General features: G+C 40.5%; 1 protein-coding gene across 10 annotated transcripts in view; it reads right to left on the minus strand.

The window, feature by feature from the left end:
• Positions 1–13,389, minus strand: part of CACNB2 (calcium voltage-gated channel auxiliary subunit beta 2) — a 397,329-nt gene that overhangs the window by 139,696 nt on the left and 244,244 nt on the right. For 8 of the 10 annotated variants that reach the window (XM_032243943.1, XM_032243935.1, XM_032243933.1 and 5 more), the window contains one exon: positions 2,358–2,477. In XM_032243943.1, the coding sequence (XP_032099834.1) occupies positions 2,358–2,477 (120 nt within the window). Of the gene's footprint in view, positions 1–2,357; positions 2,478–3,300; positions 4,176–13,389 lie in introns of those variants that run through there. The other 2 variants (XM_032243941.1, XM_032243938.1) reach the window with 2 other exon arrangements.

Here is a 13,389-nt window from a genome sequence, read left to right on the forward strand (position 1 = left end):
CATAAAGGCATGATGACATCCTGGCAATGAATTTGGTTATTTTTATAGATAAAAGGAAACATGTATACAGGGAACTAGGCCTCTATAGTCCCTGTTTTGCATGATTTCTTCAAGGATATTGGGATTAATAAACGAAACCATGATTTTAATATAAAGGAAAATTCAATACTCATCTTTCTATCTTCTTTTGAGACATAATCAAGTTCTCACTTAGCCAAGTGTATCTCATTTGAATACATCAAAGGTTTAAGATATTGACCTAATTTTAAAGAAAAAGCTATAAACTATTTAAAAAATTTTTTTGTGGGTACGTATGAGATGATCTGATACAGGCATGTAATATGAAATAAGCATGTCATGGAGAATGGGGTATCCATCCTCTCAAGCTTTATCCTGTGAGTTACAAATAGTCCAATTACTTCTTTAAGTTATTAAAAATATACAATTAAGTTATTATTGATTATAGTCACCCTAGTGTCCTATCAAATAGGTTTTATTCTTTCTATTTTTTTGGTACCCATTAACCATTTCCATCTCCCCCATTAAATAAACTATCTTTCATTAAACACAGGAAATAGTTTTTCAATTATTTTGCCTTTTAAAGTCTCTTTCTTTTATCTTCAACATCATTTGTAACTACCAACTTTTGAGGCTGTAGGACAAGTAGCATGACCCTGGTTTGATTTAGGAGCAACGTTTTGATCCATGCTGGGTTAAAAGATCTTTTAAAAGTTCTTTACAGCAATGTCATTTAACTCATGACGTAGCACACAGTCATGAACAAAAATGCCCCAATGAGATAACAATTGAAAGCCAAACCCACAATATACTGGGCTGTACCAGGACCGGATATGAGCCCGAGAAACTGTTCAATTTTGGTATATGAAACTTACATGAATAAATTAGCTACAAATAGAACAATCTTATTTTTGGAATACAAATTGTAGTTTTTTTGTACTTTACACACAATGCAAAATATAGAATATAGAATTCAGATTCTCAGCTGCAACCTATATTAACTACAGTGCTCACTGGTAGCGATTAACTTTACAAGACATACATTCATTATTTAATGTTCTTCCTTATTTCATTTCAACTTCACAATGTTTTAAGTGGCTAACATTGGTACAGCAGGTTAGCTGATGGCAACCGGGCCATGTCCAGTTTCATCCGGTTCCACCATCACAAAACCCTCCCTGTATCTGGTATTTATGAACTGCCTCTCAGAGAAGACTGTCAGTCTTGGAGAAAATTTCCCTGCCAGTTGAGGTAAGAACATCGTTGTGATATATAAAGTAGTGCTTTTTAGAAGTCAAGGTCTCCTGGCAGTTCCTCAGTAGACTTCTAGGGCAGCCGCACTAGAGGTCATGAATAATGTATTACATAAGGGACGTCCATGCATTCAAACCAGAATCTCCTCACCACAATTCCCATAGCAACACACGAAGATTATACTCATCTCTGAGCTGAAGCAGCCAGCAGAAATGCTATCCTGATATTTCTAGCATGATCAACAAGGGACTTGCCCTTTTTCAAAACAATTTTTTCAAAGGAAAATCAACAACCATGTTAAGACAGGTTCATTGGGAAGCAACTGAGTACCCCACAAACCAAGCTACCTTCAACTTGAATGATCTGTGCTTTAGAAACAGCCACTATTCAAATGACAGCATGGGAAAAAGAATTCAGATCGTTGCCATTAGTGAAATGAAACACAGACTGAGATAAATCCTGTAACTATCTATTTCATAGCTGTTATGCAGTCTCCTCTCTATATATACACATTTTATTAAGATGGGATGGAGAAGAGCATGTTGTAGGAGAAGAAACTTATAAAAAATTAATAAAATCCTCTGTTGCTTTTTGAAAAGCATGATGTGATCCATTTTTAAACCAAGAGGATACTAATATAAAACACCTGTGAAGTACAATTCAGGGGAAAAGCTGTTCAAGTCTAAGAAAACAAACATTAGCTTGAAGTCAGTTTTGTTTTGTTTTGTTTTTTCTTAGCAGAGATATGGTTTAATGGGGAAATGAAGTAACATGTGTTGACACCAGGTGCAGTTTTTCCTCTTTGTACATTCAGGGGTGCTTTTGTATGTGTCCAAATAACCCATCTACCCACATAAACGAGTTGCTTGGATGATAAAACAACATAGAAGGCCACGCTTACACACCTCACTTCCTTTTTCTGCCAAGGGAAGAAATTATGCTCCATTTCCTGTATCTTTCTAAAACCAGACAATGAAATGCTCTAATAGACCAAACAAGCTTTAGCAGAAACTTCCACAGGTGGTCTGTCCAGGGCACAGCACAACTTGCAAAGAAAGGTCTTGGCAGAGAGGATATGATTTTACCTTTGCCTTTTCCAGCTGTGCCTGGGCCTGCCGCTCTGCTTCTCTGCGCACTGCCTCCCGGTCCTCCTCCAGGGACACATCGGAATCGGATGGACGGCTAGTGTAGGAGTCTGCCGAACCCTGCAGAGGAAAATGGACATTTCAAAGTCGATTCAGTCTATGATGTTGGCACTGGAAAAGTCTCATCGACACAGCAGTTACCTTCCCGGATTGTGCTATGCGATCCTGAAAAGAGGAGAAAATAATTCATTTTGCAGCATCCTATCTAGAAAATCATGTTCTGGTTTGCAGACAATCAACAGAATAGTTGTGTCTACTGAGTTGCCATTCCTTCCTGAGCTTTATGTTCCAAAAAAACTATCCTTCCTGGAAGCCAGAACAAGTTGCTTTTAGAATTAAGCCAGCTTGATGGTGCAGTGCAGAACTGAAGGGCAATGATGGGGTTCAAGGATAGCTCCAAGAGCAATCTACATGCTACAGCAGGTATTTAAAGCTAGGAACACATTCAGCCTAACAAAAACATAAAAGAAAGTCTAAGTTATAAACTTGAACTCTCCAAAATGCCACTACCATGATATGACTCCTACTCGAATCTGAAGAATCCTTGTTTACCTTTTTATACACCTGCTATTTTCTCTGACAAAACTGTAAGACACGAGCAGCTAACTTTGCTCCATGTTCCAGCAACACATTTTAAAATACCTTTACCTAGATGTAATCAAAGCTGTCTACAGAATACACCTGCCCGGGAAAGCTCATCTGGCAATTAATCACAACGCAGGGAATGGAGCTCAAAGAAACGAGAGCAATCTCCCTAGCTTCCTCTCTTGCAGTCATGATCCGATTAACCAAATCAAACCACCCTCTCTACCTGCACTCACTGCAACCACAGAAAAGCAGAGACAAAACCACCTCTCCCCCAAACGAAAGCCCCTGCGCTTACACAGATATCAGAATTCTTCAGCCTTCCTCCCTTGGCTCTTTTCAGAAGCCTGATCCAGGTGGCCTTCATGAGCCAGACAGCGCCTTTATCGTCCGCAGCTGCAGCCCCCGGCACAGGTTCTCAGTGCGCGCTGAGCCCCGGAGAACCCCAGCTCCTTTCCTATCCATGCTCTGGGCAAGCCCCTCTTCTCCGTCCCTTTCTGCCTCTGGGGCTTTCACTCCCTGCCCCAGAGGACTCCCATCCAGGGAGATTCTTATTTTCCCATTCCAGGAGGGGCTGAAAACACACACTCCAATGCTTTATATTGCCTTAAAAATAAAGAACACTTCAAGTGCATTCAAAGCCGGGCATCAACTCGTTCTAAACTTAATGCATCTCATAATCCTAAACATTCTCTTCCCTGCGCTCAAATTGTTAAAGGAAATTAGTTGTAAAAGAATCACAGAAGAAAAAAAAAAAAACTAGTGCAAAAACGTATGCAGTGACATTTGCAAGTGCAAAGTTCAAGCCTTATCTTTGGAGATCTCGGGGGGAGGGGGAGGAGGAGGGAGAAGGACGCACTCCCACACTGGGCATGCTCCATATGTCGCCTTTTTACGCAGATGCTCACATCACACTGTTAGTCTATGTCAAATTGCCATTTTACATCCGAAGTGTAAACAGCTGGAAAGGTCTCTTTGGTTCTATAGTAACCGGGCTCGTGGTATGTGTGTCTGTGTCTGTTTCAGATAAAACCTTCTCTCAAAAACAAAACATGTGATCGTTTCCTTTAATAATCCCTTTCTATTACCTGCTCCAGAAAGTGTCCTATGCTACAAGGCAATTCACAGGTAGCAAATATCCTATGCAATACTGCATAACAAAAATCAAATAATGCTCATCAGTTCTTTATTGCTTGTGACTTCCCAAACAAGATGAGAGAGAGACGTGGCCATTTAATTAGGACATGAAGGTAATCACAGCTCTATAAAGCAATGAGTTTAACGGAGCTCAAAATGACTTCAAACTGCTTCTCCAACTGAGAAACTACCATTTGAAATAAAGCCACTGGCATAAACAGCAGTGTGAATTGTTATAACCATGCTTACAAAGAAATTTCAAAGCTTGGTTAATTTATTAGTTGGAGTTAAAATTCACAGAATAATTGAATCCCGACTCTGCTTGCTGATGAGATGAGTGAGGCTGAAGAAGGAAAGATGCTAACGTTATTAATTTCCTGTACTAATGAAATTACATTTTTAAAGTTTGCTTGGGAAGAAATATACACTTTGCTTTCTCAACATAAACAAAATTCTATCCCTGCAGTCTAAACTGCATTTGTTTGTGTGTGGTGGGAGAATATTTTGTACATATAAAAATGAAAAAAAAAAAGTTCCTAAGAATACTTAAGAACCATGGCTGGATGCAGTGACTCACGACCGTAACCCTAGCACTCTGGGAGGCCAAACTGGGAGGACTGCTTGAGCCCAGGAGTTTGAGACCAGCCTGGGCAACACAGTGAGACCCCATCTCAAAAAAAAAAAAAAAAAAAAAAGTCTGCCTTCCTCCTCTTCCCTTCTACCCTTCCTCCCTCCCGACCCTGCACTCTACACTAATATAATCTTCAAGACCCAAATGCTAGAAAATACATAGAATAGGGGTCTCAGAATGAAAGTTAGTGATCAATTGTACCTCAATTGTGGTATCTTGACATAAATTAATAGATTACCTACTGTTACGATGTGAATGTAAAACGCATGGAAGATAAAGGGGCTTTGCAAGCTCTTTGTTCAAGCAAATTGACAAGGGAGAAATGAGCATATCAACAGAGACACACACCTGGCAGAGGATTCCTAATCTTCCTAGAGGGCTTCTTATTGTAGCAGTAGCACAGCAGTGGGCGGTGGGTGGTTGGGGGGGGACAGGAGGGGGTAGGATGGGGAGGGATGACATTAGGAGAAATGCCTGATGTAGGTGATGGGGGGTTGGGGGGAAGATGGAGTCAGCAAATCACCACGGCACATGTACACCTGTCCAACAATCCTGCAAAATCTGCACACGTACCCCAGAAATTAAAGCACAATTAAAGAAAATTACCAGGAAGCATAATTATACCCCATAAGGGGCCCCTGTCCCCACTGTCACCAGTCTTGCCATGTTAGGCCCAATCACTCGACTACAGGTTCAAGTTACAGCTCAATGAAAGGACAAAGTTTCTATCAGTAAGAACCCAGCAATGACAGGAAGTACATAAAGAGAGGGCCGCATAACACCCACGCTAATTTTGTGTGGTCTCCTTCCCTTTTAAATAAAGTAAGATATAAAAACTCCTTTCCTAATATTCAGATGGAAGTTTTAGATTGCATTGCTACGTTGAGGCCTGTTTCCAGGTTTAAACAGCAGTTAAAAACAAAAATCTCTTCAATGCCTTGACTATTTTATAGGATGTGACTATGAATTGATCTTTAGAGTAGTTCACAGAAGCATAAAAAGAGCCAGATTACTTTCATTCCTTGTATCTCTAATAGTATATACTTTCACATACACATTTTTTTTTTTTTTTGAGACAGGGTATAAGTCTGTCACCGAGGCTACAGTGCAGTGGTGCAATCATGGCTTACTGCAGCCTTGACCTCCTGGGCAAAAGTGATCCCCTCACTTCAGCCTCCCAAGCAGCTGGGAATACAGGCATGTGCCCCCATGCCTAGCTAATTTTTAAATTATTTCTTGTAGAGATGGGTCTTCCTATGTTGCCCAGGCTGGCTGGTCTCAAACTCCTGGGCTCAAGCAATCTTCCCACCTTAGCCTCGCAAAGTGTTGGGATTACAGGTGTGAGCCACCTCAGATGGCCTCAAAATATTTTTCATTACAGAAGTTTTATCCAACCAGCAGTGAAAGAGTGACACAAATAACCATCCCTGAAAGTCTCCCATCCAAACATAGCCACAGTTAAATAGTAGCATGTTTCAGCCTCTGGAGCTGTTGCAACGTTTGAAAGTCACCCTCCTGACACATGCCTTACAGCTAATCTCCTTTCTTCTGGGAATGTGGATGTATGCAGTTAAAAGTGATATATCTAATTAAGCTTTTGCCTTTGGAACCATATGGACTTTCTGGGTCATCGTGCCTCAAGTAGTCTTCAGTCAGGAACAGCTGGCGGCCGTCTCCATAACTCCGGGGTAGGTTCATTACAAGATGTGCCCTTGATCACTATGGCTCTTACAATGTGATGAGCTGGTCTTTTGCAGTATTTGTCCTTGTCGCTGCATCGAATTTCAGCTACCCAGATTTTCTTTTCTACATCTTAATAACTGAATTCCTATTTGGACATTTCCAAAAATGTAACTAATAGTTCTTCCCAGGATCATCATCTTTTATCCTCAGAGTTCTCACTTTTATGTTCATTGCTTTTAAGAAAATTTTGTATCATTGGATTAATTTATGCTTTTATTTACTCTTCAGTTTCTTTTTCCGCTTTTATGTCTGATGTTCTCACAAGAAAGCGTCATCCTTTTTCTTTCTTTTTTTTTGAGACAGTCTCGCTCTGTTGCCCAGGCTGGAGTGCAGCGGCTCAATCTCAGCTCACTGCAACCTCTACCTCCTGGGTTCAAGCGATTCTCCTGCCTCAGCCTCCCGAGTAGCTGAAATTACAGGCGCGCACCACCATGCTCTGCTAATTTTTGTATTTTCGGTAGATACATGTTTTGCATGTTGGTCAGGCTAGTCTTGAGCTCCCGACCTCAGGTGATCTGCCTACCTCAGCCTCCCAAAGTGCTGGGATTACTAGTTTGAGCCACTGCTCCCGGCCACCCTTCTTTTTTTTTTATACACATTTTAAAATTCATACAGTTTGCTGTTTTGATGCGGTACTCTGCTGTTACACAGTCACCTATATTTTCAGCATCAGGGTTTTGGAGCATTCTTGTAGTTTTCTCTTTTAAAGCCCAAAGGATAAGAGTTGTAAGCCTATTTTGCAGAGACCTCTTGGATCCCAAATTGTGTTTTCTCTTTCTGTAGGAAATCTTTATATGAAGTCTAAAGCCATGTTCTTGAGCAAAATCAACCTTTTATGTATCCCAAGGCCAGCCTGATTCTAGACAAGGCTATAACCCACCAAAATTCTCAAGATTTTAGACCACCTCCTCATGTATAGGACAATGCTAACCCAATTGCAAATTCAACTTCAATTGTTTCCTTCGAACCTGCCATGGGACAGACCTCCTATTGCCTACTGGTCAGACTCACATCTTGTAAAATCCAGCAAAATAAGGCCAGGCATGGTGGCTTATGCCTGTAATCCCAGCACTTTGGGAGGCCGAGGCAGGTGAATCACCTTAGCTCAGGAGTTTAAGGCCAGCCTGATCAACATGGTAAAATCCGAAACCCTGTCTCTACTAAAAATACAAAAATCAGCTGGGCGTGGTGGCACATGCCTATAATCCCAGCTACTGAGGATGCTGAGGCAAGAGAATCACTTGAACCCAGGAGGTGGAGGTTGTAGTGAGCCGAGACTGCACCACTGCACTCTAGCCTGGGCAAAAAAATCAAAACTCCAATTCAAAATAAATACATTGATTAATTAAATAAACCAAAATGGGATAGACTTCTGAGGGCCAGGACCAAGGGTTAAGGGTTCCATCTTGTACTGTCTGCTGGGGGAGGGAGAGAATTCTTTCATTTTTCAAGGTGTTGTCATCTCTTTTCACAGTTTAGAATTAACTTCCATTCTCTGGCACAATTTAGATGTAAGAAATCTAAACTGTTATTCTTTGCTTTATTGGTTTCTTCATAAATGAAATCATAAACTATGGGCTGGGTGTGGAGGCTCATGCCTGTAATCCCAGTACTTTGGGAGGCAGAGACAGGCCAGGAGTTCAAGACCAGCCTGGGCAACATGGCGAAACCACTTCTCTACTAAAAATACAAAACTTAGAGACAGGCGTGGTGGCAGGTGCCTGTGGTCCCAGCTACTTGAAGGGCTGAGGCATGAGAATCGCTTGAATCTAGGAGGCGGAGGCTGCAGTAAGCAGAAATTGCACCACTGTATTCCAGCTTGGAGGACAGAGGGAGACCATGTCTCACAATAATAACAAAAAAATCATAAACTATGTATTGATGAGATCCTGACTCTAAATATTGAAAAATGACATAGCCTGCTGAGAAGAGGTACAGATGCATAAACACTGTGTACCTTAGTTTGCAAATTGTCACATAATTATCATTCAAATTCATGTGATGATGAAAATCTCAAATGCGATTGACCTATCATTTCACTGTGTGTCAAAACAGCAGCAGAGATGATAGGAATACATCGCTGTAGGGTCATCCCTGTGATATTTTTATAATTCTGTAAAAGCTAAAATGTCAGTTTCAGTTTTTTCAAAACAATACAAAAATTTATAAACATATAGCTATAGAATGTACAAATGAAGAGATTTTTTATTCAGCAACTTCCAAATCCACATGCCAAGTACTTATTACTTTAAAACTCTGTGCTGTAACTGTAAGCTAAATGCTGAAAACAGGTCTGTAAAAAGGTTAAAGCTTTCTTTCTGTCATGGAGCTTAATATCTCAGTGAAGGACATGGATTTTTCTTTTTTAAAAAGGCAACAGAAAAATAACTGCTATGAGAGACAAGAAAACAATCTGAGGTAATAAAATGATAGTGAGAGAGACAGTATTTTAGCTGGAGTAATAAGATGATGGTCTGAGATGAGGCTAAGCTGAAATCTAAATGATAAAACAAAAAAGTCAGCCCTGCCATGCATTCAGAAGATAGATGTCCGGGCCAAAAGGCTAGCATATGTGAAGGCCCTGTGTACAAGAAATGCTTGCACGTTCGAGGAATTGAAAAGCGGTCAGCTGGGCATGGTGGCTCACGCCTGTAATCTTAGCATTTTGTGAGGCTGAAGCAGGCAGATCACCTGAGGTCGGGAGTTAGAGATCGGCCTGACCAATATGGAGAAACCCTGTCTCTACTAAAAATACAAAATTATCTGGGTGTGATGGCACATGCCTGTAATCCAGCTACTCGGGAGGCTGAGGCAGGAGAATTGCTGGAACCCCGGAGGTGGAGGTTCAGCCAAGATCGTGCTATTGCACTCCAGCCTGGGCAACAAGAGCAAAACTCCATCTCAAAAAAAAAAAAAAAAAAAAAAAGAGGTCAGTGTACCTAACAGGGTAACATTAATTTTTAGGAAGATTTATTTAAACTTTCTCTCTCTCTCCCTTCCGTTTTTCTCTCACTGTCCATGTGATATATACGCAGGCACTCCTGGAATACACATGAGACTCCATTTACATGGGAAGACCTCCCAGAAAAATTCCTTCCACATGTCTGAGTTCCTTAACTCGGAGTTACATTTAAGTTGTTGTTAGCAAACTCCACGTTACTGGAAACATGGTGTCTTCTGAGAATGTAAACAGAACTCTTCTATTTTCTTCCAAGCCCAGCACAATTGCTTAGAGGCTAAAAGAGTGTGTTTTGAAGATTGTTCTATATTATGCTTATAATTAGGACAATCAATTAAGATTAGGCTATGCACATTAATATATCTTAATAATAAGAATTACAAATATTTCATAAATGCTTACAAAGTGTCAAGCACTGTGCTGATTCACAAGTATTACCTAACGTAATTTCGATTATCTTCATTTTTACTGATGAGAAAACTGAGACAGAGAAGCTATCTGAGCAAGGTTCTGAAGCTGGGGACTCATTGCGTAGCCAAAGGCAAGTCATGTAAATATCTCCCTGTCTAATTCCTCCCTTTGTAAAATGAGTATACCAAATTGGACGGATAGAGTTAGGCGTAAACCTTTAACAATAAAAATTCAAGTACCACGCGTGCGTCAGCTTATAAAAAGAAAAGCTAGAACAAACTCCTATACACATCTGATGTTTTCGTCAATCAAAAGCATAACTATTTCTGTTTGGTCATAGGTATATCCATTTCTAATGATCATAAAGGCATCGTGATGGTTTCCTAATGCTTAGCTCTGCCTTTGCTAAGCTTTACGCATGCTTGCTTGCTCTCTCGCATGCTCTCTCTCTCTCTCTCTCTCTCTCACACACACACACACACACACACACCCCTTCATAAATTTTCAAATTTGATCTTTCCAAAAACGCACAATGAAAGTACACCAAGGGTTCAAAGAAACACAGATCATCTCACATTCATTAATGGAATGCTGTTTTGTCGAAAGAGTTGGCTGCTCCTCTGAAATTTTCCTCACTTCAGAGTATCTCAGCATCATGAAGCATTCTTTTCATTACTTATCTACAATGGAAAGTAGATTAGAATCGGGAAACAATAGAAGCCAAGATATCAGCTATTTAAGTTTTTCTCTCTTCCCTGAAAATGAATACAATTTTGGCAAGCTGGCCTTCAGCCGTCTGGTCGGCCGCTCACCCTGCCTGAAACTGGCTAGGATTCAAGTGTCTTCTTTCCATTCACCACCAACAGTTGCTAGTTTTCAGTACAGAAGCTGAAGTTATTACAAACTATAAACAGTAGTTCAGAGATATGACTTTCATTTATTTTCTTTTATTTTTTCTGAGACAGAGTCTCGCTCTGTCGTCCAGGCTGGAATGCATTGTCAAGAGCTCGGCTCACTGCAATCTCTGCCTCCTGGGCTCAAGTGATTCTCTTGCCTCAGCCTCCTAGTAGCTGGGATTGCAGGCTCCCACCACTGCTCTGGGCTAATTGTTGTATTTTTAGTAGAGATGGGGGTTTCACCATGTTGGCCAGGCTGGTCTTGAACTTCTGACCTCAGGTGATCCACCTGCCTTGGCCTCCCAAAGTGCTGGGATTACAAGCATGGGCCACCGCGGCTGGCCAAACTTTTATTTATTTTAAAACATAGGAAAACACCACTACCACCAAATTATTCCTTAATGTGAAGGTGTGATGGCTGTTTACAGTTTATAGAAAAGCCTCTGTCCAATATTTGCAAAATTTGACATTGTCCAAAAGAACGATTTTGAAAACATTAAAATTAGAAGGGCAATTTTGATATTATTTTGAGTTTTGGATTTCAGTCATGGGCTAAATAATTTTTTAAAAAATTAGAACGTTATGTATGTGTATGTGTGTGTTGGGAAAGTTTTCCAGGCCTTTAATATACAGCTACTGATGATGATAGATGGCAAGAATTTTTTCATGCTAATATAATTTCGTATGAAAAAACTGCCTTATTAGTTATAAAATTGAAAACAAGTAGGCAGAGGGCAGGAAGATAGTGGCTTGGGAGAGCTGCAGTGTCTCAACACATCGCTGCAGAAAATTCATTTAAATGGGAAAAGGAGAGAAGAAATTACATGTAGGAAATTTTTGGTATAGATATTCATGGTGGCTACCAGTGCTCCAGAAACTGCACGGACATCACAACATTTAGGCTTTTTCTAGTGAATCATTAGAATCAGCAAACATCATGTGATTATTTATCTCTTCCCAAGAAAACCTTTCCTTGACTTCGTTTTCTCTGCCCGCTCTTGTTCATTTCTCCCCTCTCCTTTGCAGAAAAAAAAAATGCATAGAAAAAGTCCGCTCTACTCCCTCTAATCCTTCTCTTCCTGTTCTCTCTTACGTATATGTCCTCCTACTGCTCCACTAAAACTGCTCGTCAAGGTCATCAGTGATGTCTCTAAGGCTACATCCCATGGCCGATTCTCAGTGTTCATCCTACTCCAGCTACCAGCAGCCATTAGCACCACGAATCATCCCGGGTCCTCTCTTCAGTTTCTCAACTTGACTTCCAAGAAACCACTCCATCTTTGTCTTTCTCTTACCCCATTGGCTGTTCCTTCCAAGCCTCCTTTGTCAGTAACTCCTCTTCCACCCACTTCCATACCCTGTCCCTGCTACTTAGCCCTCCCTTCTTTCTGCCGTAACCTTGCTGGGCCCCTTGTTGTTCCTCATAGGCACCAGGCACTCTCCTCCCCTAGATTTCTACACTTCTAACTCTCTCACTTCCTCTAAGTCTTTGCTCAAAGTCTCTTTCTCGATATCTTCTGCAACCGTTCTGTTTCAAATGGTAATCCCTACTGTTCTGCGGTATTTTCAATCTCACTTACTCTGTTCCACTTTTTTAAAAAACAGTACTTTTGCCTTGTTTTATTTATTTTTATTTTTTATTTTTTTGACAGAGTCTTAACTCTGTCACTCAGGCTGGAGTGCAGTGGCACAATCTCGGCTCACTGTAACCTCTGCCTCTCGAGCTCAAGGGATCCACCCACTTCAGCCTCCTGAGTAGGTGGGACTGCAGGTGCACACCACCATGCCCAGCTAATTTTTCATATTTTCTGTAGAGATGGGGTTTCGCCATGTTGCCCAGGCTGGTCTCGAACTCCAGGACTCAAGAGATCCATGTGCCTCAGCCTCCCAAAGTGCTGGGATTACAAGTGTGAGCCACCACACCCAGCCTATTAATGTTTTTACCATCTGACATACAATTTACTTACAATATTGTTTAGTATATGTCTCACTTGATTAGGATGTAATTCCCATGAGGGTTGATTTTTAAAAGATATATCCCTTACCCATATATCTCAAGTGACTGGAATAGTGCCAGGTATGAAATGCACACTCAATAAACATTTGTTGAATGAATGAATGAATAAGGATTGACAGAGAGAAAACCTCTTCTCTTTTACATCCTCTATTTTAAAGCTCTCCCAATCCACAGGGTCCCTTTTAGCATTCCTGAACATCCTTAAACATTCCTAAATGTGCTCACGTCTCTTCCTTAATAAAAAAACACAAACAGAAATGTGACTTTCCACGGCGAACAGATGATAAGTATTTATAATGAATAAAGAATAAAACAAAGGCTTCAGCTTGAAGATATCCCTAGTGTTTTATCAGAAACCTCCACAAATGCCAGCTTCCTTCACTTCGTGCAAATGTCAACGGCCAGTTGATTAAATAACCAGGATCCATAACAAACAAGCCACTCCAAAACAGTCATATTATGCTTGAAATTTATTTAGCATCCTTTTCCCAAGGAATCAAAGAGAGATTTTATATTTTGAAAATATGATTACAACTTACTTTCTGTAAAGCTTCTTTTCCCATTAATTCTAGTTCTTCATTCCAGAAACTTAA

The sequence above is a fragment of the Sapajus apella genome, unplaced genomic scaffold, assembly GCF_009761245.1.
Source record: "Sapajus apella isolate SASKATOON/1434 unplaced genomic scaffold, GSC_monkey_1.0 scaffold53, whole genome shotgun sequence".
NCBI classification, from domain to species: Eukaryota; Metazoa; Chordata; class Mammalia; order Primates; family Cebidae; genus Sapajus; species Sapajus apella.